The following is a 25,970-nucleotide window of genomic DNA, read 5'->3' on the forward strand; positions in this document are numbered from 1 at the left end:
GTCCAATAGCCCAATCCATTATTTTATTTAGCTAATCTACAGGCTTTCTTTTATCTTCTTTAGATGGCAATGACTGGAATTTGATCGTTCCTTGTTAATTTGAATTAATTTTATAGCGATGCAGTTTAATTTTGGATGCACTTTTTGATACCTCTTTTAGTAGCCGTGTGTGAGGGTCTTTTGGAAGAAGACGCTTCATGATGTTGCTGATGAACAGTTTGAGCCTGGAGCAGAACCCCTTGGGGGTTGCTATTGCAAGCTGCCTGGTGTATGGCCTGTCATGAGAGTGAACGTTAAACCAGAAGAGACCTGAGTTGTCCTGTTCTTTTCTGCATTTGTGCCTCATATGCAAACGTTAAGGTCCTTTGGGTTTGTTATGGACTTTGCTGTATGCAGACTATAGTGGAAGAGATTGTTCATCTTATGTTGGAGAGAGTTGTAAACATAAGTTAACCTAACGGGCCTTGATTGGGAGATGGTGACATCCTTTTTCCCTTGCCCCGTTTCAAAGTTGGGTACAGGCTGGAACTAGGACAGTTTCTTTTTAAATTTAGCTCCAAAAGCCCCTCGGCTGCAGAGAGCAGCTTTGTACTCTGAGCTGTTTTAGGCTTGAAGTGCCAGGAGTGGGCGGTACTCAAGCACTTAGATCTTCTTTTTCCCTCAAGAAACATGTCAGAAGACGATCTGTTCCGACTCTCAGCTGTGGTGTGACATGTAAGCCATATGAGTAAGAAAGACGACTGTTTTTAATTTTTGCCCAAATCCCACAGATGATAGCTGATGAAGTGGTCTTTAATACACATGTTAAAGATAAATATTCAGCAGGTCTGCATTCTTAGCCAGATACATAATGTAGTTGAATATGTGACAAAAGCTCTCTTTCCATTCATCTCTGTGCTCACACAGAATTTTTTATTGTCATCATAGATGAGCCAATCAGCCCCAGTGTCGACCAGGAGGCCACTCCTATTCCACCCTCCGCTGTGATATCTGTTGCACCATCTATAACTACAGGTCCCCCCAGTCCAGGCTCACCATGCCCTCCCATTCGTCGTCAGCTGTCACATGACCAAGGTAAATGGCATTGGGTTGGTTGGGTTTTAACCCATTGTGGTTTTATTGTTTAAACTTTTTATTTTAACATTTGACCATGGCTAAAGACTCAAGCTTTCTCTAAGAGCTTAATGTTGCCCTCATTAACACTCATAACTTGGGTCAAAAATGACAAATATATATTTTTATAATATTTTTCATCACTGTATAGAGTCCCTGAGAAGTGCTTTGCTGGAGTCTGATTCAGCCAGCAAAACAGAGCGGTCCAAATCCTACGATGAAGGTCTGGATAACTACCAGGAGGAGGGTAGAAGGTGAGTGCATTCTATGAATAGGTCATTGCTTTAGTATTTTCTCATTTGTATTGGGTTATGGATCTGTCTGACCTTGTCTCTGACTTGAAATCTGCATTTCTTTGTTGTTCCACTTCTTTAGGAGATCTTCTAGTAAGAATATGCCCAGTCTCAGGGGCCTGAGGAAGGTGAGGAGCTATAGGATTGCTCACAACATGCAAGACTTTTCTTATGTCATTATACAACATTTGATTTAGTCCTAAAAATATGGAACTTGTTGCTTGTAATTCTCTAAGCGCTTTCTATATTACAACATACTGGTCTCATAAATTAAAAATATTCCTTTAATTTCCTTACACAGTGTGTGATGTGTTTCTATTGTCTATTCTATGTTTTTATTTAGTGGTTAGTTATTTTTAGACAGGCTTTGATGCTCTCTCAATTTACCTTCTCTGGCTTCCTTTTGATATTGGCATGTCCCGGTGACCATGTAAATGGGGCATCCCTAGTTTGATTTGCCTAGAGATCTTGTTGCATGTCATCTTCCTCTTTCAATCTCCCCATGTTTCATGTCACACTCTACTATCCGCTAGTAATGCCAGAACTTTTTTTTCACAATTTCACATTTGCAGGCTTTGGACGGACATAAATCCTCTGGGGATTCTGGATCTCGAAGAGATTCTTCTTCGGATATCTTTGCCGATTCTTCCAAAGAAGGGTTGCTCAATTTTAGGCAGTTTAGTACAGATAAAAATAAGGTATGCCTGTACAATCATACCTTCATTTTAAACCATATCTATCACTAATCCTTTGATGTGTAAGTATTTCTCTATTGTCTCCACATCTCTGTAGCGTGTTGGTGGAGGAATGAGATCATGGAAGCCTATGTATGCTGTTTTACAAGGTCACACCCTAACCCTCTACAAAGACAGGAAGGATGCGCTGTCTAATGCTTCCACGCCATCTGACGAGGTCCCACTGCAAATCAGCATTAAGGCCTGTCTGATTGACATCTCCTATAGTGACACAAGACGCAAGAATGTGCTGCGACTCACCACCTCAGACTGCGAGTATTTGTTCCAGGCAGAAGGGAGGGATGACATGTTGTCTTGGATCAGAGTCATTCAGGAAAACAGCAACCCAGATGAAGAGGTGTGTTTTAGCAAGACTCGTGTTGTGTAGACACAATCAAGATTATTATCACCTGAGGGGTGAACCACAAAGCGTGATTAGTAGGTAAGCGAGGTATGTCAGCCTAAAGCCGGAGTTCTTGATGTTACTAAGGTGGCTCTCTTTTAAATTGGCTAGATCACATAGCAACTTATGTTGCACACCATGCCTGGTCTGGATCAGTTTATCTTCAGAGTTTTAGATTGAAATTGGCTAAGAAGTGCCTTTTACAAATAAACTCCTTTGGGAATCACGTCACTCTATAGTCAATAGTAGAGGTGTGCGAGATAAAACGTGACAAGATTTTTCGTTGAGGTAAAAAGTGTCTCGCGATATCAGTACACAAGTGCGGAGCAGCATCCAGCATCACGGATGAGTCTGACTTTAACTTCGAAATTGGCTAGATCCCCCGCCCGTTCTCCAAAGTTGACTCTGAATTTACTTTTGCAGAGCAATAGCGGAAGAAAAAAGCCGCCTGTAAAACCCAGCATTACAACGTTAGAAAGTACTGACGCTCTCTCTCCCCCTCTCTCTCTCTCGGCTGAGACTAGAGTCCAGATCGGGCCGAATTTTTCTGTCCGAACCCAGCCCTCGTCCGACAGAACCATGACCGAGCTCGGCCCGAGCCTGACAGGCATCAAGAGATTTATGTCCGAGCCTGACCCGAGCCTGACACCGTTAAAATCTCTTTTTTTTCTCATATTAATGACACATGTAGGCATACGTTTGTTTGTGTGGAAAGCTTTTATTAAGCAACTGTAGGCATTCGGAAATGTCAACAGATGAGCGCATTAGCACACACAGGGCAACAAGCTCACGTTAATAAGCTGTTAAAATGTTCAATGTGTTAACCTTCACTGCTTGCTTCGTTTCCGACCGTGATCAGAAAACCAGGGGAGACTCGTTATAACATGAATAACCCTGCTCCGGTTACATTTACACGTCTGCTCCTCTTTCTCTTTCACTTACACACACAGACACATGAGCTCTCTTAAAGAAGCCGCAGCACCATTTTACGCTGATGTGACCGAGCCATGCCCGAACCCGACCATAATTTCTAAATATCTGTCCGAACCCGTCGGGCTCGGGTCGGGTATCCATGCCTTAGCTAAGACACACACACGCGACTACAGCGTGCAGTTCAATGTGGCGCTGTCTCCCCGAGACCACTGTCTTTCTCTGTCCTTTTTAAAATGAGTCGGGAAGCGGACAGCAAAACCTAACTTTACTTTTAATGATATTAAACAAAGACATGTTCTCCCTTCATCCTAGAATGGTCATAAATCGACAATCACCTAGAGTAGCCTACTACCTTGTTTACTGCTGCAATGAATAAAATGTAGAGGAGGAGAAAAGAGCATCTGTCTTCACAAAAATTATCTGAGTGTTTGATGGTAATTTATTTGCGCTTTAGAACGTAATCACTGTGAAACGATAAAATAAGCTTTATTTCTCTCGGTCTACTGTAAAATGACAAATTCAAGTACAAAACAACTACTGCTACTACTGTTCTCTGAGTGAAGAGACTATCTCTCCACCATACATATGGTAACAGTGTAACTGTTAGTTATACAAGAGAAGCCAGTCAATTGAGTTAGTGGCAAAACCTTTCAGTGCTCGTTTTTCATTTTGTGACTTTGGATTGAATAAAGGACGAATTTTCCAGTCTTATTTTTTTCATTGACGTTTTTATTAAAATAGTGTTAAAATCTTGTCTCGATCTCGTGAACCAAATTTCGTGTCTCGTCTCGTCACACCCGTAGTCAATAGTCAATCTATGAGCGATACAGATTCTTAGCTAAGGAAATGTGTCTTGTTGAGCCCTAACGTTACATTAGTAATGCCACCAAAGGAAGACATGCAATATCTGAGATGGAGGACTGGCAGCACAAAAAAATAGGCAGGATTAGGTGTACATATTAAGATATTTGTTGTAGTAAAACTGCCCAGTAAGACTGCCCCTGTTATCAGCATAGACAATTTTTTACCATTTAATCCAATCAGGCTGGGAAATATTTAAATAAAAGGCTCCTGGTAGAATCTCTCTATCCCAATCGTATAATATTTTCTGTAAGGCAGAAAATAGGCATGTTTGTCATAATCATGTCTGTAATCAGACTGCAGTCTTGTTAACATCAGGCCTTTTAAATTTCATTTTCTCATTGTTGTGTTTTTTATTTTATTTTTTTTAAATTAAAATTCTCTCTTAGGTTCAGTACATAGCTGGCTCAGAGGGCAAACCGGTGTCACTTCTGTCATTTGTACAGTTATTTGCCTCTCTGCAGTGTCCCAGAGTGGCTATTTCCTAATTGCCACCACATCTTTATAGATGTATGCACCAATGCCTTTAAAGGCCCACTTTAGGACATTGTTTTGCTGGATTTACAAGAAATATCAAGTAATTAACAATTGGTAACTCATATTAGAAATAAAATCGAAATCAGCCTGCATTTAATGTAGAAAAAACTTTTTTTTAAAGTTTTAACTTTATTTAATGTCCTGAATGTATTTCTGCTGACATTACAGAATGCTGCTGTAACAAGTCAGGACTTGATCAGTCGAAAGATCAAAGAATACAACATGATGAGGTATGCAGGACTCCAATCATAGTACTCAAGCAAATATCTACCCATTGTAGTTGTATGCCAACCTAATGGTATTATTTGTGTATTTTTTGCAATCAGTACGCCCAGCAGCAGGTCTGAACCCTCCCCTAAAACCTCACGCCAATCCCTCAGTATCAAACAAGCCTTCCTGGGAGGTAAAACAGACGGCAAGACCCACAGCCCTCATTCGCCCAAAACAGGAGAGGATCGGAGGGCGCTGAGAGGTAAAGGCACCAGCTTCATTTAGTGTGCTTCAAGGGCATTTTTAATCTCAGATGTCTAATTTATGTGCATATATGTGTGTTTACTCTGTTAGATGACTCCAGTCCACCAAGGGACAGAGCTGCTTGGAAAATTGGCATTGCAGGGATTATGAGGAAGCCCTTCGAAAAAAAGACTCCAGCTGGGGTCACGTTCGGGGTGCGGCTTGATGACTGTCCAGCTGCACAGACTAACAGGGTGAGTCTCAATCTCTCTTTATTTATTTGTGAGAAAATGCTCCAGTAGTTTAGCATTCAGATGATGTAAAACTATAATTGGAATATTATAATACACATATACACAATATAGATTTTGCTTCAACCTGTCAGCCAGAACGGTCACTAATTCTTGCTAGGGTAGCTCACTTTGGCTGGCTGTTGGAAACACTGATGTGTATGACATAACTGCATGCACATCACATCTGTACTCGGTCTGTAACAGTTTGTAAGTTTTTGTTAATTGTTCAGATTCAACATGCAGTTGTCAGTGATATGTTGTATCTTGTGTTTTCCTGTGTGTTGTGCAGTTTGTTCCTTTGATCGTGGAGGTGTGCTGTAATGTGGTGGAGGAGAGAGGTCTGGAGTACACAGGAATCTACAGAGTGCCTGGGAACAATGCTGCCATCTCCAGCATGCAGGAGGAGCTCAACAGCAAAGGCATGACTGACATCGACATCCAGGAAGACGTGAGTGACTGACAGCCGGGTTGCAAAGTACAGTGTGCCACTTTACTGACCTCTCTTAGCAGTGACAGATTTGTGCTGTAAGCTCTAACACGATGCTTTCTCACCACTTTTCTGCAGAAATGGCGGGACCTCAACGTCATCAGTAGTTTACTTAAGTCTTTTTTCCGAAAACTTCCAGAACCTCTGTTTACAAATGGTGAGATCTTGTAAATACACTGAAAGTCACGACCCAGAAATTGCAAACAAAAACTTGAGTAACGCTGGATTTTCTGTGCGACTTTTCCTTTTGCTATTCTAAGTAGTTTTTCCTCTATTCACAGAAAAGTATGCTGATTTTATTGAAGCCAACAGAACAGAAGACTCAGTGGAGAGATTAAAGGAGCTCAAGAGGCTGGTGAGTGAAAAATCTAATGTGAGATGTGTTCATTTGAAGAGCATTATATTTAGGCATACCATTAATCCTGAAACTCTTTCTTTTTTTTGTCAATTCTTGCAGATACAAGAATTACCTGATCATCACTTTGAAACTCTAAAATTCCTTTGTGCTCACCTCAAGAAGGTTTCTGACAACTGTGAAAAGAACAAGGTAAGGCGGTTAACAAGATCTGTCAGTGTTAATGTCATTAGGTAACACCCTCCGATCCTTTGCAAATCCAGTGTCCTTTTGAGGATTATTACATTAAACCTGATTTGTCCTAACCTTATCTGTTTAGATGGAGCCTCGTAACCTGGCAATTGTGTTTGGTCCTACGCTGGTCAGAACCTCTGAGGACAACATGACCAACATGGTTAATCACATGCCGGACCAGTGCAAGATAGTTGAGAACCTTATCCAGCAATATGACTGGTTCTTCACTGACGACGGTGACGAGGACCCTGTTGTATGTGGCAATTCTTTTTTCTTTCTTTTCTTCCTTTTGTTGTTTGTTTGTCATGGATAAACAACTCGTATCATAGATAACCATACTCTTAATGCTGTTTATTTTATACATGTAAGTATTTAAAGCTGCACTAATCAATATGAGAAATGGCTCAAATTACTATATTGGTAGAGACCAGAACAGAGTTAATTCAATGAATTAATGCAGCTTTAGATAAAATGCATGATCTCCTTTTTGTGGTTATCTTTCTTTTTTCCCAATGATGTGTTGTGTTCAGTCACTTATCTTCTCTCGGCTTTCTCTTCTGTTCTTGTTTAAACTGTGCACATTCCCTCCATGTGCGGCTCCAGACCACAGCTGAGCAGGAAAGCACAGTGCAGTCTCAGCCTGTGCCCAATATCGACCACCTGCTCTCCAACATTGGACGGACTGCAGCTTCACCGGGCGAAGTTTCAGGTAAGTCTGAGAGGGTTATCTCTTAGGAGAAGCACTCCAGCATCGCCACAGCAAATATATTATTATGGCAGCAATAACATATTATTAAAGTTGAAAAGTTTAAAATATTTGTGCAATAGATTTGTTAGAAATATTAGCAGTGTGTCAATTGTTAATGCTAAAATAATGAACATCATGCCTATTTTTTTCATAATTTTAAGTGTTTTGAGCAACAACAAAAAAGTCTGCCAAATTTGTTTTTGTTTCCGTTAAAGCAAGCTTTTTCAGTACATTTTCAATGAATACAGTTTGTGGTTTAACCATTGGCAACTTAAAAAAATACCTTGCAGTATGTTGAGCCTTTTTTATTAATTCATTTGTTTTTGGATAAAAGCCTTAGTTTTTGTTTCGCTATTCACATTTTTTGGCCCAAAGCGATAAATTGTCCAAGTTTTATTTTCGTTCATTTCTTTGCTTTACTCTTTATTTTCTCCTGCTCAAGTCATTTTTTTTCTCCCTGTGCTTTACCTGTGTTGAGACGACTCCTTTTCTTTCAGTTCTTTTCTTCCCCTCCTCCTCGTCTCTCACATAATCCTGGCATGTTCTTTCCCAAAGTAAATCAAACAAAAATAAAGAAAAGATGGAAGTTTTAACCCTTCTGACCTCTGCCCTTCTGTGTGTAGTGTGTTGTTTTTCTCCCCCATTCCTGTCCAGCACTCACACATTACCCAATCTTGACACAGGCCAAGTGGGCGGCGTCTATCACTCGATGATGTCACTGATGGACTCTGTTATGTCAGTGATGGACAGCTGGGACTGTAGGAAGAAGGACGAGTGTTGTGCCCAGTGTAGCTGCCTAGTCTGCAGAAACCCGCAGCTCTTTTAAATTTGGGCGAAAGGAGGAAAAAAGATAAAAAAGAAAGAAAGAGAAGTCGATGTTTGTCATTTTTCCTGTGGTGTGCACGTCTCATATTATAACCAATACCCTAAATTGAGGGATACAGAGCAATGCTGCTGTACTTTCTCTGAAAGCCCTTCTGCTGTCTCTTGTTGTCTCTAAAGCTGATCGCAAGGACAAGTAGCATGGTACGGTCAACCTCAGGTTCTCTCCCGGTCATGTGGCATAATCTGTCATGATGTCTAAGGGTGGGGTCGTAGTGGTGGGACACACGCGTTTAAACTCAAAACAAACCCACACATACAACCAATAAATACGTATTGACTTGTTGATGCAGAGGCACACATGCAGTCATATAGCAGTGGATGGGACTCCAAGCATGTAGATGTAGTGCTATTTGCTGTGAAAGGTAGTTTTTAGTTTCAGGTGCCTCCTCTTGTGTCTTTTTGTTTGATTTGTCGTCTGTGATGCCTTTTATTTCCAAATCTTTGTCTTCATTCAAGTACAGACAAATATTCCCACATACTTCGTCACCTCCTACTGTTACATAATGTGTAACACCTACATCAATCACTAACTCGCCCCTCACATTGTTCCCCTACCCAACCCTGACACACACAGTTTAAACCTAAATTAGATCATTAATAGCCCGATTCCACCGCAGGAACTCTTTCAGGAGCCCAGGAACCCTTTCAGGAACCTTTGACCAGAGGATACAATGACTAAATTTAGTTACTTTGTCGTATGTTTTGTTTGTGTCAAACAAAGTTTCTGTTCCAGGAGTAGTGCTTTCTGATGACCCTGGAACTATCAGTGCTGAATGTCGATTATTCGCCAACCTCAGGCTTGACTTCCCTACAGCGTTATTTATATTCATTAAGGAACAGATCTGCCTAATCTTCAGGGTTTTTCAGATGCATTGAAAATGAAAGGGACTTTCAGTTCCTGAGTTTAGTTCTTGTGGCTCCATGGTTCCTGTAATTATTTGGTCGAAAAGGGCTATTAGTCTGTTCATCTTTTGTTAGCTGCAGTTTGTGTGTTTTCTCCTTTTGCAAAGTGAGACAAGAAACTTCCATGTACTCTTTGATTTGCCTTTTATGTTGTTGAGGATGACAGGTTACATGTTAAAGGCCCCCCCCCGCAGGAGTAAATCTAGCTTGGAGTAAGAGCAATCTTTCTTATATTAAGGTTATTCTAAGGCTTGCCTGCGCCATCTGTATCAACCACGACATACACTCACTGATCTGTTCAGCTCAGGCCCCTTAAGTCAGAGCAAACTCATCACTCTCTCTCCTCTGTGATGTCTTTGAGTTGGGAAAGAATGCCTACAGCTGGTTGGTGGCTACATGTGATGCTCTGTGACTGACGTGTTTGTCCGTGATGTGCCGTCGTTCCATCGATACATGAGCATGAGCCGCTTTTTGTGTCTTGGTTTACTGCTGGGTTTTCACTTTGTTTCCTCTCACCCTTCATCTCAGGCCTCTTCTGCCGCTTGATCCACTTATCCATATACTGCTTAGTGTGGTTACTCGTTCTCATGTCGCTCTCTCTGAGCCGAAAATGTATCGTCTGCTTTCATTCAGCTGCTCTCATTATACTCATCATATCTGTCAGTTTCACTCTGAAACAAACTTTTAATCTGCCTTTTCGCTTTCTTTATCTTGACTGTTTTAAGCAAGCCCGAGGGTTGGCAGACTCTTAGTAACGACTCTCTTCTCTTTGATACAGATTCAGCATGTAGTGACTCCTCCAAATCAAAGGTAATGTCCTCTTATTTCGTTTTGTAACATAAATCATTCATTCCTTCTTTAGTGTTTTTATATTCTTCAGTCTGGTTTTGACGAGTCTTGGTTCTGTATCAACAGGGCTTGTGGGGGTCAGGGAAGGATCAGTGTAGCAAAGAGATGCTGCGCTCCTCCTTCTTCGCCAGCCGCAAACGTAAGAAGCCCAAGGACAAAGCTCATCCCAGCAGTTCAGACGACGACCTGGACGCTGTGTTCCCCAAGAAGGAGCTCCCGGAGGAGAGCCAGCAGCAGCCTCTGTGGTCCCCAGACAGCCGGACCGAGGAGGAGGGGGAGACGGATGAAACCAGTGAGAAAGACGAGAACAGGAACAGCTCTGAGGAACAGCTTGACAAAACAAACCGGAAGGAGAATCTCTCCAGCAGCCTGACGAAGCCCTTCACCCCCCTGCCTCCAGAACACGTTTCCTCCACCCTTCAAAGTGGCTCCCCGTATGCCTCACCTCCCCATTCCCCGAACCTCAGCTACCGCATGCAGATGGCTCACCAGTCCTCTCTGTCAGACCCGCCTTCCAACTACGACGACACAGTGTCCGACCTCGGTACGATGAACAGCACCAGCTCCCAAGCGTCGGTGCCCAGAGTGAGGCGAAGCAGGACTGTGGCTCTGGGTCCAGAAGCTGGCCCCAGCGGGTTGGGAGCGGAGGTTTGCTCCATCACCTCTGACTACTCCACCACCTCCTCCATGACGTTCCTGACTGGAGTAGAGCTCAGCACCCTCAGTCCTGAAGTGCAGTCTGTGGCGGAGAGCAGGGGTGGAGACGATGCAGACGACGAGAGAAGTGAGCTCATCAGCGAGGGAAGGCCGATGGAGACGGACAGTGAGAGCGACCTGTCAGTGTTTACAGTCGGAAAAACTGATCAGCACGAACTGCAGGAAGCTCCTCGACCCCTCCCCTCCCACAGACTCATCGAATGTGATACACTCTCCAGAAAGAAAGCTGCTCAACAGAAAACTGTCAGCGAGTCTTCACTGGATGGAGCTTGGAGCGATAAAGATTCCAACAGATTGTCGTGTGTGATGGGGTCAGTCAAAGGCCGCTCCACAGGCAGCCTCAGCTCCTCGTCTCGGAGCGAATTAGATAAGGCAGAGCCTGCGTGGAAGCTGAAGATCACTGACAGACTCAAGGTGCGTCTACGAATGTCTGTGGATGACATGTTTGGCGTGGGCAGCCAGAGGAGCCGGTCCCCGGAGGGCCGCAGTAAGAAGAAGAAGAACATCAGACGCAGACACACCATGGGTGGTCAGAGGGACTTTGCAGAGCTGTCTGTTTTGGGAGACTGGTCGCAGCATGTTGGCATCGGTTCAGGCTCTCGGTCGGAGCTGTCAGCTGTGGACCAGCTGAAGCCTAAGTGCAGCTCTCAGGACTTTTCAATTAGGGACTGGATTGCCCGTGAGCGCCACCGCACAAGCAATCCAGAGGTCAGCGTGGACCTCTCTGAACAGCAGGGGGGGCTGTGCAGCGCAATGTCCCAGAACCTTGGAGCCTCGTCCTCTTCTGAACTCCCACATCGTCCAGCTGAAGTGTTCAACGGGGATGCTCCTCAGAGTAAGAATCTGAGCCTTTCGGCCACCGCTCACCCACATAAACTCACTAATTCCCAGGTGGTCCATTCGCGCTTCTATCAGTACCTGTAAGAAGTATTGGACGTGTTTGACTGTGTATGTCCTTCGTCTGTGAGATGTGTACGTACTTGGGAGTCTGTCAGTATAATGTCTGTTGTGTGACCAATGTTAGTGAATGAGCATGTTGTACAAAATTGTTTGGAGTGTGTGTCTGTAACTGGTGTGCTTGCTTGTGAAAAGAGAATTACTGCACACAGGGATCGTTGATCCTGCTCATGTATAAGGCATGAAACAAAAATGGTGTTTATACCCTTTTATTTCTTTTTTTTAAATGACAAATGACTTTGGGATGGCGCAGTAGGAGGATATCTTCCCTCCTAATACAAATCCCTGTTGTGCTGAAGATGGAGAGGACCTGTTGCTCATGAACAATGAGCCTGTGAAGTCTGTGCAAGGAAGTGTGAACAGTGACACTCAAGTTAAGATTGTTTTAAAGGTTTAGCTTAGTGGCTTTAAGGATGAACTGACTTTTAGAATGAATAGGAAGTAGTAAAGTTTTTAGTATTGCAGAGGAACTATTTTTGTGTAAAGAAAGTTATGATGTTCAAAGTCAGTGAGTCTCTAAGTAACCAAATGAAGAATGTACAGACATGCTTGCTGTAATACTGACTAAAAGCTTTAGATGCTTGTGTTTCACTCTAAAGTGTACATACCCCTATTTTCTGTGTACTTGAATTGTGTTTTTGGTACAGCCTGTGTTTGGACTGCCTACAAGCTTTCTGCTGTCAAAGGGGCCTTTCCAAAGGTACAAAGGTGACGAGGAGACACTGGACTTATGCAAATGGAAATAGTTCTTATTCATCCCAGTTATGTGGTTTAAAGAGCAGTGAACAACATCCCTCTAATGCAAATGTTATGTTGTGGCTTTAGTGTTCGTGGTTCACACATCTGTCAATGGCTTTGGACGAAAAAGAAAATGGGTATTCAAATCAGAAAATCATGTTTTTTCACAATAGGAAGTGCCTCTCAATGAATTGTTAAGGGTGCCATATTGTCTTTGTTGAAATGCACAAAGATGTTACTGTGAATGACATTTTATATTGTCGACTCAGTCATTCTACAGGTTATGTAACAAAATGCCGAGCTTCCATTCCTTAGGCATTCCACTCTGGTCTTAACATGTTTTATACATTTTTTTTCTCTGTTTATCATTTTTTTGATTTTAACAGAACTTGAATTTTAAATATTCCTTGTAAAATAAGTAACTTAAATGTACATACATGCCATGTTTTAGCTGCTTTACTTTTAAATTTCCATCAAATTGCAGGATTAAAGTACAGTATTGTGAGATGATGATGATGAGGCCGGTGTGGGTGTTGTGGGCAGTTTGGTACTTTTCTGACGAGAGAGGTCCCTGCATGAGGAAACGCTTCATTGAGCTGGACCGTTTGTACCAATGCTGTGTTCCTCTGATTGTTAGAGGTGTGTGCACAGTCTCCTGAAACACTGGAAATAAATTTTGTCAATGGAAAATGGTCTTGTATGTTTATTTTTTGACCACGTTGTAGAAAAGCATCACAGTAGTATATGTAAGCAAAGAAAGGCTATAATAGAATCAGCTGAATCAAATTAGATGTAATGTGGCTTTTTTGACACTGTATTTTATGTTTAATTTACGCTACCTGTCAAAAGTTTGGGGTGACTTAGAATACCAGCTGAGATACCAGAGATCAGTTGCATTGCTTTTTTAATCAGGGCAGCAGTTTTCAGATTAGATAATGTGCTTACATAATTGCAAAAGGGTTCTCGACTGTTGTAGAAAGAAGTAGCTGATCTTTAATGCAATATCTACATTGCCCATTATCAGCAACCATTCATCCAATGTTCCAAAGACACATTCTGTTTCTCATATCATTTTAAAAGGCTAACTGAGAAAACATTGGAGAACCCTTTTGCAATTATGTAAACACATAATCTAATCTGAAAACTGCTGCCCTGGCTAAAAAAACAATGCACCTGATATCAGCTGGTATTCTGACTGTAATGGAGTGGAATGGACATTTCTAAGTGACCCCAAACTTTTGACAGGTAGTGTATATTGTAGAGATCTGTTTTCACTTTGTGTTTAATGGGTCTATCAGATATCATCATACATTTCTTTATCATTCCTCTTTCCCTTTGAGTAAACATTACTGCGTTACAGTTTTAAGACATTACAGACAGACATTTAAAGACAGTACGTTTGAGTGAAATTTCTTTTTTAAAGATTATTTTTTTGGGCTTTTCCGCCTTTAATTTTTGACAGGACAGCTAGTTAAGAAAGGGTAGAGAGGGGGGGAAGACGTGCAGGACGTTTGTCATAGGTCGGATTTGAACCATGGACCTCTGCGTCGAGGCATAAACCTCTCACTATATGTGCGCCTGCTCTACCATTGAATCAACCCGACCACAGAGTGAAATTTCTTTAAAGTAAAGTACTACAAAATATACAGCCCTTCTTTGCTTCCACAGGAAAAGCTTTTCAGCTCTCGGTTGTACTGCAATACTTGTAGGCTACTGCACACAAGAAGGCATACTGGCAGAAGTAAAATAGATCAAATGTTGCAGCACAAGGCAGCAGTCACATACTTTGTTGGTTTACACACTGAAGTGATGAATAAAGCCAACCAAAGATACATTTCAAAATGCTTTATATACAAGTTTCACATAGAACATAAAGACTTAAAGTGCTCATATTATGCTCAGGTTCATTATTGTATTTAGAGGTTGTACCAGAATAGGGTTACATGGTTTCATTTTCAAAAAACACCATATTTTTGTTGTACTGCACACTGCTGCAACGCCTCTTTTCACCCTGTGTGTTGAGCTCTCTGTTTTAGCTACAGAGTGAGGCATCTCACTTCTATTCCATCTTTGTTGGGAGTCGCACATGCGCAGTACCTAGGTAACGACAACCAGCCAATCAGAAGCAGAGTATGAGGGTGTGCCACGCTAGCAGCTAGGCGAGCATTATAACATGTTGAAAGTGACGCACATTTGTCACAGAAGTAAAGGCTGGACTACAATAGAGCTGTTTGGAGCAGTTTGTGAACAGTGTTTTCTGTTGGAGATAGTAAGTCCCTTTGGGGTGGACTTCGGGCTTTTTCATTTTGTAAACCTATAACATGCACACAAAAAAATATATAACACAATAAAGGTAAGGGACAATGCATAATATGAGCACTTTAAACAATATAAGAATTTATACACTTTGTACATCAGCTGACTAGAAACCACTGAATACTAACATAACATGGGGAGAGAGTCAAGCCATTAAACACAAGTCAAAGTAATTTACAAAATAATGAAAATTCAGCATAGTTAACTTACCAATGCCACTTTGGAAGGTAAATATCAAGAACTGTATTTGCAAACTAAATACTCTTTACATTTTTCTCCGTATAATGCCATATTTTAAGAAGACATACAATTATTTAGTATTCAGTTCTTTCCATGTTTTGATATAACAGTGCCATACCTTGTAATTTAAACTTCCCATACTAATAACTTGCTACTATTTGAGGAAAATTAACTTTTGTTTTGAGTCCACAGTTCAGACAAGGCCTATCCATATTTACTCATTCTCAGTGTCATGTGGGCTCTCATCATTAGCATTTCTCCCACAGTAAGGCACAGTGACTAAAAGAACAAGAGTTCAATTCAGAATTATGAGGAAAATAACATTTCATACCATTTCTGTAAAGACATTTTAAAGTACAACACAAGTTAAACATTGTGCCTTCGTTTTGTAAAGCAACTACGGACTGATGCAGCCAGACATTCACTCATAGACACAACACTGAACAGAGAAAGTCTGAGAAACAAGTAGCAGTAATCATTCTCATGAACACAATAATCAGTAAGTTGGTTGGCAAGGTTATCAGAAACTGGTGGCCTTTCCAAAGTTAAATCTCAACATAATGAACTGATCTTCACAGGGGATATTTTGTGCTGCAAAGCGCCTAATAAATATGCCTGGTTTGGAATGGAGATGCATTGCTCAATGGATGTTATGTAGATCCTCTATTTGTCCACCAGAGGGAGTACTAGTCCATATATTTTAATAACAGAGACAGATGTGACTGTTCACATCTGAGATTTATTTTGTCTTTCTGACCAGCATCCAGCGTGAGGTGAGGAGAGGGGTTGTAGGCTGAGGCCCCTTTTGCACATCCAGGTGCTGTGCTTCAGAGTAAAGCTAAAATCTGGATGGACAGCAGGTGGTGTGGGTTGACTGGGTTTAGAAAGACCTGTTGCATATTGTGCTGTAGTAGGTGGCTGGGCGCTGCTCAGAGGGATAGGTTTAACTGTCGTCCTCGTCATCTTCCTGCTGCTCATCCGTCAGTATCTCCGGCATCCTGAAACACACCTCGAAGAAGTTGACCAAGGATTGGCTCAGATGCTGCTGCGTCCCGTCACTGTGTAGGAAGTGTCCCTCATCTGGGTAAATCTGTAGATAAATAACCAAGAATGGATTCATGTACTGTATGTCATAGTATAGTATGTTATAAAAAAGTTATAGTATAGTATGTCACAAAAATGTCTATGTCATAAAAAAAAATGTTAAAAAATCATAAAAAGGTCATAAAAAGTCCAAAAAAGTCTGTAGGTCATAAAAATGTCATAAGTATCATAGTAGTAATAGTATAGTATGTCATAACTAAAGTCATAAAAGTCAGTATGTCATAAAAAGCTAGTAAAAAGTCATAGTATAGTATGTAAAAAAAATGTCATAAGTCATAGTATAGTGTGTCATGAAAAAGTCATAAAAAGTCATAGTATAGTATGTGATAAAAAGTTAGAGTAAAGAATGTCATAACTAAGTAATAGTATGACAAAAAAAATCAAATGTTATGCAAAAACATGTCATAACAGTATGTCATAAAAACTTAATAAAAAGTAATAGTATATTATGTCATAACAAGTTTATAAAAAGTCAAAGTATAGAATTGATTAAAAAAAACATCATTAAAAAGTCATAAAAAGAAGAAATTGTAATATATTTTATTATGTATAGTTGTATAGTAGTATAAGTATGCCAAAAACATAATAGTATAGTATATCATAAAAAGTTAATAAAAAGTCATAGTATAAATTATGTCATTCAAATTTCATAAAATTGTCATAGTATAGTGTCATAAAAAAAGTCTCAAAAAGTCATAGTATAGTATGCCGAAGAAAAGTCATAGTAGAATGTCAAAAGAAATTCATAAAAAAGTCAGAGTATAGTATGTATGTCATTAAAAAAAAGTCATTAAAAAGTTATAATGAAATCATAATGGATTGTATTATAGTATCATATATAGTAACATTAGTAGTAGTAGTATAGTATGTCATAAGAAAAGTCATAAAAGTCAGTATGTCATAAAAAGTCAAAGTATAGTATGCCAAAAAAAATCTTAGTATAGTATGTCATGAAAAGTTAAAAAAAGTCATAGTATAGTATGTCATAAAAAAGTCATAAAAAGTAATAGTATAGAATGTCAAAAAAGTGTTAACAAATCATAGCATAGTGTCATAAAAAGTCATGAAAAAGTCAGTATGTCATTAGTCTCGCTTTGCCAGAACATCATCCAAAGTGCGGAGGAGGGTTATGTATGTGATAAAAAACAATCATGAAAAAGTCATAGTATAGAATGTCATAAAAAATTAATTAAAAAGTTATAATGATAGCGTAATATATTGTATCATACTAGTAATAGTATAGTATAGTATTTCGAAAAAAGTAATACAAAAGCCATAGTATAGAATGTCGAAAAAAGTGATAATAAAGCCAGAGTATAGTATGTTGAAAAAAGCAATAAAAAAGCCATAGAATAGTATTTCAAATTTTCTTTTTAAACGCCATAGTATGGTGTGTCGAAAAAGTGATAAAAAAGTTGTAGTATAGTATGTTGAAAAAAGCCATTGTATAGTATCTTGAAAAAAGTGATAAAAAGCCATAGTATAGTATGTGGAAAAATAGTGATAAAAAAGCCATAGTATAGTATGTCGAAAAAAGTAACAATAAAGTCATTGTATAGTATGTCAAAAAGTGATAAAGCCATAGTATAGTAGGTTGAAAAAAGTGATAAAAAAGTCATAGTATAGTATGTCGAAAAAAGTAATAATAAAGTCATAGTATAATATGTCGAAAAGTGATGAAGAAGCCATAGTATAGTAGGTTTAAAAAAAAGTGATAAAAAAGCCATAGTATAGTATGTCGAAAAAATTATAAAAAAGCCATAGCATAGTATTTTGAAAAAGTGATTAAAAAAGCCATAGTAAAGTATGTCGAAAAAAGTGATAATAAAGCCATAGTGTAGTATGTCAAAAAAAGCCATAGCATAGTATTTTGAAAAAATGATTAAAAAAAGCCATAGTATAGTATGTCGAAAAAATATAAAAAAGCCATAGTATAGTATGTTGAAAAAAGATAAAAAAGCCATAGTATAGTATGTTGAAAAAAGTGATTATGAAGCCATAGTATAGTATGTGTAAAAAATGATTAAAAAAGCCATAGTATAGTATGTTGAAAAAAGTTATAATAAAGTCATAGTATAGTATGTCGAAAAAAATTAAAAAGAAGCCATGGTATAGTATGTCGAAAAAAAGTTATAATAAAGCCATAGTGTAGTATGTCGAAAAACGTGATAAAAAAGCCATAGTATAGTATGTTGAAAAAAGTTATAATAAAGTCATAGTATAGTATGTCGAAAAAAAATTAAAAAGAAGCCATAGTATAGTATGTCGAAAAACAGTGATAATAAAGCCATAGTATAGTATGTCGAAAAACGTGATAAAAATACATATTATAGTATGTCGAAAAAGTGATAAAAAAAGCCATAGTATAGTATGTTGAAAAAAGTGATGATAAAGCCATATTATAGTATGTTGAAAAAGCCACAATATAGTATGTATAGTATGTCGAAACATTCCATATGTCATTCTATAGTATGTCAAAAAAAGTAATAAAAAATACATATTATAGTATGTCGAAAAAGTGATAAAAAAGCCATAGTATAGTATGTCGAAAAAAAGTTATAATAAAGCCATAGTATAGTATGTCGAAAAAAACGTGATAAAAAAGCCATAGTATAGTATGTTGAAAAACATTATGAAAACGCCATAGTATAGTATGTCAAAAAAAGCCATAGTATAGTATGTCGAAACAGTGATAATAAAGCTATAGTATAGTATGTCAAAAAAAGCAATAAAAAATACATATTATAGTATGTCGAAAAAGTGATAAAAAAACCATAGTATAGTATGTTGAAAAAAGTGATAATAAAGCCATAGTGTAGTATGTCAAAAAAAGCCATAGCATAGTATTTTGAAAAAATGATAAAAAAGCCATATTATAGTATGTCGAAAAACGTGATAAAAAGCCATATTATAGTATGTTGAAAAAATTATAAAAAAAGCCATAGTATAGTATGTCGAAAAAATATAAAAAAGCCATAGTATAGTATGTTGAAAAAAGCCAAAGTATAGTATGTCAAAAAACGTGATAAAAAAGCCATAGTATAGTATGTTGAAAAAAGTGATTATGAAGCCATAGTATAGTATGTCGAAAAAAGCCATAGCATAGTATTTTGAAAACGTGATAAAAAAGCCATAGTATAGTATGTGTAAAAAAATGATTAAAAAAGCCATAGTATAGTATGTTGAAAAAAGTTATAATAAAGTCATAGTATAGTATGTCGAAAAAACGTGATAAAAAAGCCATAGTATAGTATGTTGAAAAAAGTTATAATAAAGTCATAGTGTAGTATGTCGAAAAACGTGATAAAAAAGCCATAGTATAGTATGTTGAAAAAAGTTATAATAAAGCCATAGTATAGTATGTTGAAAAAAGTGATGATAAAGCCATATTATAGTATGTTGAAAAAGCCACAATATAGTATGTATAGTATGTCGAAACATTCCATATGTCATTCTATAGTATGTCAAAAAAAGTAATAAAAAATACATATTATAGTATGTCGAAAAACGTGATAAAAAAGCCATAGTATAGTATGTTGAAAAAAGTGATGATAAAGCCATATTGTAGTATGTTGAAAAAGCCACAATATAGTATGTATAGTATGTCGAAACATTCCATATGTCATTCTATAGTGTGTCATAAAAAAGTCATGAAAAGTCATAGTATAGAATGCCAAAAAAATGCATAAAAAGTCATAGTATAGTGCGTAATAAAAAGTCATAAAAAGCCATAGTATAGTACGCCCAAAATGTCTTAAAAAAATCATAGCATAGTGAATAAAAGTCATGAAAAAGTCAGTATGTCATGAATAATAGAATAAAAAAGTCATAGTATAGTATGTCATAAAAAGTCGTAGTATAGAATGTCATAAAAAATGTCGTAAATAAGTCATAGTATGACAAAAGAAATCCTTACAAAAGTTAGAGCATAGTATGCCAAAAAATGTAATTGTTCCTCCTTTCCAAACTTGGCTGTTAAGACAAAATCCAGAGTCCTTGATCTGTGCGAAAATGCAATCTCACGTTCAGCCACAATTAATATGAGGCGTCAGCAGTCTGAGTCAGTCAAATTAAATCCTCAGTTATACACAGGTCCATTTGTCAGGTATAACAGTGATTTCAGAAACTCACCTGTAGAGTGTAATTGGCCTTCTCGCTGATTAAATGATTGATAAATTTGGCCGTGTGCTGGAAGTGAACCTTCTCTGTGGTAGTCGAGAAGATAAGATTGGAGACAACACATTAGGGTGTGATCACAGTTAAATTGTTAGTGTTTTACTCACTGCGTATTGAGAAATAATATATAAAACATATGTCTGTTACCGTCAGCAGTTGGGTGAATTATCAAGTATTGCTTTTGCAGAAGCAGACCTGCTCTGTGTGCTAAATTTGCCATCTGAAGTAAAGAGAGAGGGAAATCCAGCATATATGTCATCAAAAATAACCCTTAACTCCATCCCTGTACATTTTAGCTAAACATCTTGGTGCGTTATTTGGTTAAGGAGACTGAAACGTTAAAACTTTACCGTATATACTCGGGAATCTGTCTTTGAGCCGAGGTATCGTTCTGAAAATGCAGATGCTGCCATTTAGAAAAGAGGAAAAACTGAGTTAGAAAGATTGAGCCCCTTCAGACACTGTCCCAAAAACATGACAGCTTTAACACATCCATAGAAAAAAAAATATGTGGAAAGTTATACCATAGAGCTCGAAATCTGTAATGGGGGAGACTGCTGTTCCACACTTAAGTTGGTTAAACTCCTCAGAGCTCAGAAGCATCGTGGCTAAATATCCTCCATAGGCCTGAACAAAGGTAGGGGAGACACAGAAACACATCAAGAAGTCTAATTAATTATAATTCATGATAATAATTTCAATGTGAAGCAGTTACTGTATCTCAGGAGCCTCTTTGGTGTGTTGTCTTGTCCTTACCTTTCCATAAACTCCCATTCGACTCTGATCAACGTAATGCTCTTTGGAAATGAACCTAAAAATAAAAGAAAACTGGTCAAACTTTCAGTGTTCTCTTACTGTCATGCTTGCAGTGAAAGCACAAGTCTTAACCTGAGTGCCTCTAGCTGGTCCCTCTCCTCTAGTCTTCCCAGTTTCCTCCTGACTTTGTGGAGAAAGTTGGTGCCCTGGAAGCCGCTGCCGTGGCCGTCAAAGCGGATGACGATAGTGCTGAAGCTGCTGACCAAAACCGTGGCCCAGTCCACTCGGAACTGCTCCGACACCATCTGCCCACCGGGCGTACCATCCCTGTACGAAAGCCACAGCCATATGTTGGTCATTTTAAGGACTGACAAATTTCTCAGAGATTAATATTATATTGGAATCTTGTTAAGAGGAAGACAGATTTTATTTTAGCATTGTTGGTTATATAACTGTCCGAATAGAGGGTTTAACATCAAAATGAAATATATACAAATAAGAACAAAGGACTGTTACACGACAGATTACCTTGCAATGTAATGTAGTCCAGTACAACACCACCTTATCAGTCAGTTCAATACTAGAAAGGTCTGGCAAAGCGATTTTCACAAATGTAGTATTTAGTAAAAATTTGCCTTAAAGTGAATATCTGGGGTTTTGGACAACATAAGAAATGTGACAACTTCACCTTGAGCCCTGAGGAATTGTGACAGGAAATGCTTACTTTTTTTTTTAAGGTTAATAGACCAAACAATCAAAAATAAATGACAGAAAGGCTGCATTAACTATTGGGGGCAGTAGCTTGAAAGGCCTTACCAGGGCCCAACAAAAGACACTTTTGAGTTGCATTAGGGAAATGTAGGATCCAGCATTTTTGGATCTTGAACCCTGCTAGGGATTAAAAGTCAGGATATAAACCTTTTTGACAATTCTGTCAGTTTTAAATACAATTCCTGTGAGTCTCCCAAATTTAGGGAAGTGCATACTAAATCGCTGTAGTATTTTTCAACTTTTTCAATAGTAATGAAAGTAATTGCTGCATTCAAGTGTTGATACTATTCTGTGCACTGTTTCATAAAGATGTCTTTTTGGAATTAAGAGTCAAAAGTTAAAAGTCAGACATATTCATACTTACACTAGCAGCAGTAAGGGGTAATGGGCTGTATCTATGAATCCAGCTGGCTTCAGAATCTGCATTGTCAGAGCTACAACAGATAGGGTTAACAGATAAGGTTACAGGGAATCTTATAATACAAGATGAGTGGTTGTAATTTCATTAAGATGTACACAGGTAATATTTGTGTACAGTATTTGCTAATTCCACATTAGTACATACTGTAATCGTCTATGGTGATGGTCTCGTACTCCACTCTGGGCATCTGCATGTTGTTGTACGTGTTGTTTACTCTTTCATTTGTCTCCACGTCAAACACCTCTGCAGTTAAGCAGTTTAAACAGGTGTTACAATATCTTAATGACAAATCTAGTCAGTTAAAACATATTCATATAATTCAGTACAGTAATGGTGAAGTAGGACGACAATACTACTGAGATGACACTCACTCTGTTTGTCCTCTGTGCTATAGATAGCCACACTCGGTATATCTGGACCTGCACAAAACAATTCAGGGAAAATCAGTTAACAGGAATGCAATGATATAAGTTAATTTGCATTAACAAGGCACTGAGAAAAAAGGCCACCACACCAGTAATCAAGCATCTGAAACCTAATCCTTCTCTGCAACAGAAACACCTCCTTGTCTCATCTTAAACAGAGTTCAGAAATAGCCCTCTCAGCCAGCTCTGCAGTTAATAATCTACTTCCGTCCCATGAGGAAGTAGCTTATTATTTCACAATTGAGCTGCTCTCCAAAGATCCAATTAATGAAGAAAGCCACTGGCACTTTTTCTCTCTGGAGTGAGCCTCCTAAACAAATCAGCCGCTATAGAAACTGTGATCTTGTGCCATTGTGATGAGCAAGAGCAAAAAAAATAATAATGGCATGTCTCTACAGTGTCTCTACAATGAATATCTAGCAAACAACCACACACTGTATTTTCATATGACAAATAGTAAAATAAAATAAAACAGAAAGCCACACAGCTCAGCAGCTGCCAGCAGCTCAGTAGTGCTCACATTACTCTTGGCCTGCAGTCAGACAATACATTTGTTTCTGTGGCTAATTAGAGGGATCCAGCAGAGGTTTGAGGTTATCTGCTAATGTCCAGTTCGATATAAGCTCTCAACCTGACATGTAACACTAATTCAGTTATGCTTTCTACTGAACGTGGCTTTCTGCCTCCCCCAGACGACTTTCATTCTCAGGAGTGCAAGGATGTAAAGCGCTCTCAGTCCGCTGTTCTTTGACAAGAGATTCAAGGTCCAGGACGCTCACCTTTACAGTTGAGTAAGAAGTACTGCATGTTGGGGCTGAATGAAACTTCCACATAGCCGCACTTGAACTCACAAGACAGGCAGCAGCGGTTGAACGGAGGGATGGTGTCAGCACTGTGGGATGGCACTGAGTGAGCATCATTGTATAGTGTATAGCACTTGCAGAAAACACAGAAGTATAACTTGTGGGAAAATCCAACCTGTACAAGTGCCGTCGTTTGGGGTCGTCCTCTGTGCTTAGAAAGTATCTGGAAAACATCCAAACATTACCATCAAGTAACAGAATAGCCATGAATGTGCAGCACTGGCTGTTAAAAAAGACATCAACATGTCTTACATGAGGTTCCTTTTATGATTGTAGGCCAAGATGCTGGTGACGTCCCAGTCTCCAGAGGTCAGGGACTGAAGTATGTCTGTGCTCGTGTTAGGCTAGAATAAAGTAAAGGGACATTAAGCACATTGTACCAAACCTTCAACACAAATATCATAAGGATAATTCTGCATTTATTTTTACCAGAGAGGTGGACATAGAAATGTGGAAAAACTTTCCTCTCCCACCCTGAGGGATTGCTCTGGTGAAGAAGAACTTGTGTGCGTCATGGGAAAAGAGCGGTGCTTCATTCTGCAGAAAGGAGAGAAAAGAAAATGTACCTGCAGGGCTTTTGTATTTAAGCAATGTCACACGAGAGGGCGTGCTGTTGTACTTAATATCATCACAGCTGTGATTCGGTCGTAGGCCTGTTATTTACTCGTTCAAGCTCCGACACATGAAACAAACACTGTCTGTGTTTTTTACTAACTACTACACAACAACAGGGAATCAGTGTTTTCATCACATACCTGTCTGTGCAACCAGCTCTCACTCTCATCCTCATGTTTCTGAAACAAAAGGAGTAGGACTTTAAGTTTTTTTCTGAATCTACAAACACACACAAAATACACACTGACAGCAAATTTCACACTTTGTCAAAGAACATTTACAGATTGTTTCACCTTAATGCAGACTCCAGTTGTAGCCTCACACAGTGTCAGGATAGAGTTGTTCTGGCCTCTGTTTAGCCAGTTGACAGCCAGTTTGGTGCTGGTAGCCCATTTTACCATAGTGATATAATATTCCCTCCTGGAAAAACAGAAAGTGAGATTACATCACCACCACTGACGACCTCTGTCTCGACTACCTTATGAAAATACTGTATGTAGTAGGTGGCTAATACTCTAGGCTATTTTTGATGCTTGTTCTTTCATACACAATAATAAGGCACCGTTGGGCTGTCACTCACCCTATTCGGGGGTCATCAGGTTTCTTCATCACAACAGTGTGCAGGGGACCATTGAGGCTCACCACAGACAGGTGCACTACAGGGTTTTCCTCCCCAGCCTGCAAGGTCCAAGAGGACACTAGATAGGTCAGACTGGATTTCAGTTGCAGACAATAAGGAATTGTCTTTTGTTCTGTTCTGTTGTCTTTATAGTTAAACACGTTCTATCTATCACAGTCCTCTATGTATAACAACATCAACATGGAGTTTTTTTTGGGCACTTTGGGGCACATTTTAGGTTGATATGGCAAACTTGTTGGCAAATGTTTGCCTTTTTAGACATTCATTAACCTCCATTCCTTGCCTCTTGTGTAGTTAATAGTATAGCCCAGCCTGTTCTGAACCATACGTTTGAAAGTTAACTACTGTAATTCGTATGATTAACACGTTTTTTTTGCTGTGTGCACCACATTGACTGCTGCTGTATAAGAACGCGGCTGGCTGCATAGGGAAGTGGTTGGGTAGGATGGGTGGGTGTTAACATACAGGATTTACAAGCCAGGCAGCGGAGTTCGCTTCCCGGAGAAACGAAAAGACTTTCACCCAGGAAATGTGTATTTTAATACAAACGACGATCTTTTTCTAAACTTAACTAGTCGTTTTGGTGCCTAAAACTTAACTTTTGTCGCCGCATAACACTCACTTTTTCTTACCTAGCTAATCTTAACCATAATCTGAACTGAACCACCAACTACCGCTGACCTGACGGAGCACCACGATCGGCAGCTTGCGGTGTTCTGTACCTGGCTCACAGTCACATTCTCAGGTAACTGAACCACCAACTACCGCTGACCTGACGGAGCACAATGCGGAGCACTGTAGTCGGCGGCATGAAGCTCTGTAGCGGCTTAAACTAGAAACTGCCGCTCTGTAGCACGGAGCTCTGTAGCTGATGTGACCAGTCGGAGGTCTCCTAGTTTTCGTATATAATACGTTTTAGTGTGCATTACTTTTCGTACGATATCATACATATACGGGTCAAAAAGGAAACCATCATTTTCTCTAAAATATAATTAACCAGCAATGTTTGAAAAACCCAGTTGGTTATTTAAACACACAGTCATTGTTCTGAATGATAACCAAAAATCTCAAAGACTCTTCTAACCATCTGGATGAAAAATATCATATAAATAAAAACATGTTTTATCATGCAGTGGACATTGATTGTAGC

The 25,970-nt window shown here is 39.1% G+C and overlaps 2 protein-coding genes across 4 annotated transcripts in view; one reads left to right on the forward strand and one right to left on the reverse strand.

The window, feature by feature from the left end:
• Nucleotides 1–13,183, forward strand: part of arhgap21b (Rho GTPase activating protein 21b) — a 37,529-nt gene extending 24,346 nt beyond the window's left edge. For both annotated transcript variants that reach the window (XM_078263849.1, XM_078263850.1), the window contains exons 9-24: nt 928–1,074; nt 1,265–1,367; nt 1,489–1,534; nt 1,979–2,104; nt 2,199–2,498; nt 5,043–5,104; nt 5,201–5,346; nt 5,439–5,581; nt 5,910–6,068; nt 6,186–6,264; nt 6,389–6,462; nt 6,565–6,654; nt 6,782–6,949; nt 7,300–7,405; nt 10,011–10,042; nt 10,148–13,183. In XM_078263849.1, the coding sequence (XP_078119975.1) occupies nt 928–1,074; nt 1,265–1,367; nt 1,489–1,534; nt 1,979–2,104; nt 2,199–2,498; nt 5,043–5,104; nt 5,201–5,346; nt 5,439–5,581; nt 5,910–6,068; nt 6,186–6,264; nt 6,389–6,462; nt 6,565–6,654; nt 6,782–6,949; nt 7,300–7,405; nt 10,011–10,042; nt 10,148–11,722 (3,356 nt within the window). In that variant the 3' untranslated portion in view covers nt 11,723–13,183. The remainder of the gene's footprint in view (nt 1–927; nt 1,075–1,264; nt 1,368–1,488; nt 1,535–1,978; nt 2,105–2,198; nt 2,499–5,042; nt 5,105–5,200; nt 5,347–5,438; nt 5,582–5,909; nt 6,069–6,185; nt 6,265–6,388; nt 6,463–6,564; nt 6,655–6,781; nt 6,950–7,299; nt 7,406–10,010; nt 10,043–10,147) is intronic.
• A 1,140-nt stretch (nt 13,184–14,323) lies between these two features.
• LOC144526981 (A-type potassium channel modulatory protein DPP6-like) overlaps nt 14,324–25,970 on the reverse strand; it is a 73,773-nt gene continuing 62,126 nt past the window's right edge. For both annotated transcript variants that reach the window (XM_078264758.1, XM_078264759.1), the window contains exons 10-26: nt 24,761–24,858; nt 24,474–24,600; nt 24,321–24,359; nt 23,995–24,102; nt 23,818–23,909; nt 23,681–23,728; nt 23,482–23,594; nt 22,649–22,696; nt 22,422–22,520; nt 22,221–22,290; nt 21,218–21,412; nt 21,086–21,140; nt 20,854–20,956; nt 20,680–20,735; nt 20,477–20,549; nt 20,285–20,358; nt 14,324–16,139 (exon numbers count right to left, since the gene is read on the reverse strand). In XM_078264758.1, the coding sequence (XP_078120884.1) occupies nt 15,993–16,139; nt 20,285–20,358; nt 20,477–20,549; nt 20,680–20,735; nt 20,854–20,956; nt 21,086–21,140; nt 21,218–21,412; nt 22,221–22,290; nt 22,422–22,520; nt 22,649–22,696; nt 23,482–23,594; nt 23,681–23,728; nt 23,818–23,909; nt 23,995–24,102; nt 24,321–24,359; nt 24,474–24,600; nt 24,761–24,858 (1,545 nt within the window). In that variant the 3' untranslated portion in view covers nt 14,324–15,992. The remainder of the gene's footprint in view (nt 16,140–20,284; nt 20,359–20,476; nt 20,550–20,679; nt 20,736–20,853; nt 20,957–21,085; nt 21,141–21,217; nt 21,413–22,220; nt 22,291–22,421; nt 22,521–22,648; nt 22,697–23,481; nt 23,595–23,680; nt 23,729–23,817; nt 23,910–23,994; nt 24,103–24,320; nt 24,360–24,473; nt 24,601–24,760; nt 24,859–25,970) is intronic.

Source organism: Sander vitreus, chromosome 12, assembly GCF_031162955.1.
Source record: "Sander vitreus isolate 19-12246 chromosome 12, sanVit1, whole genome shotgun sequence".
NCBI lineage: Eukaryota > Metazoa > Chordata > Actinopteri > Perciformes > Percidae > Sander > Sander vitreus.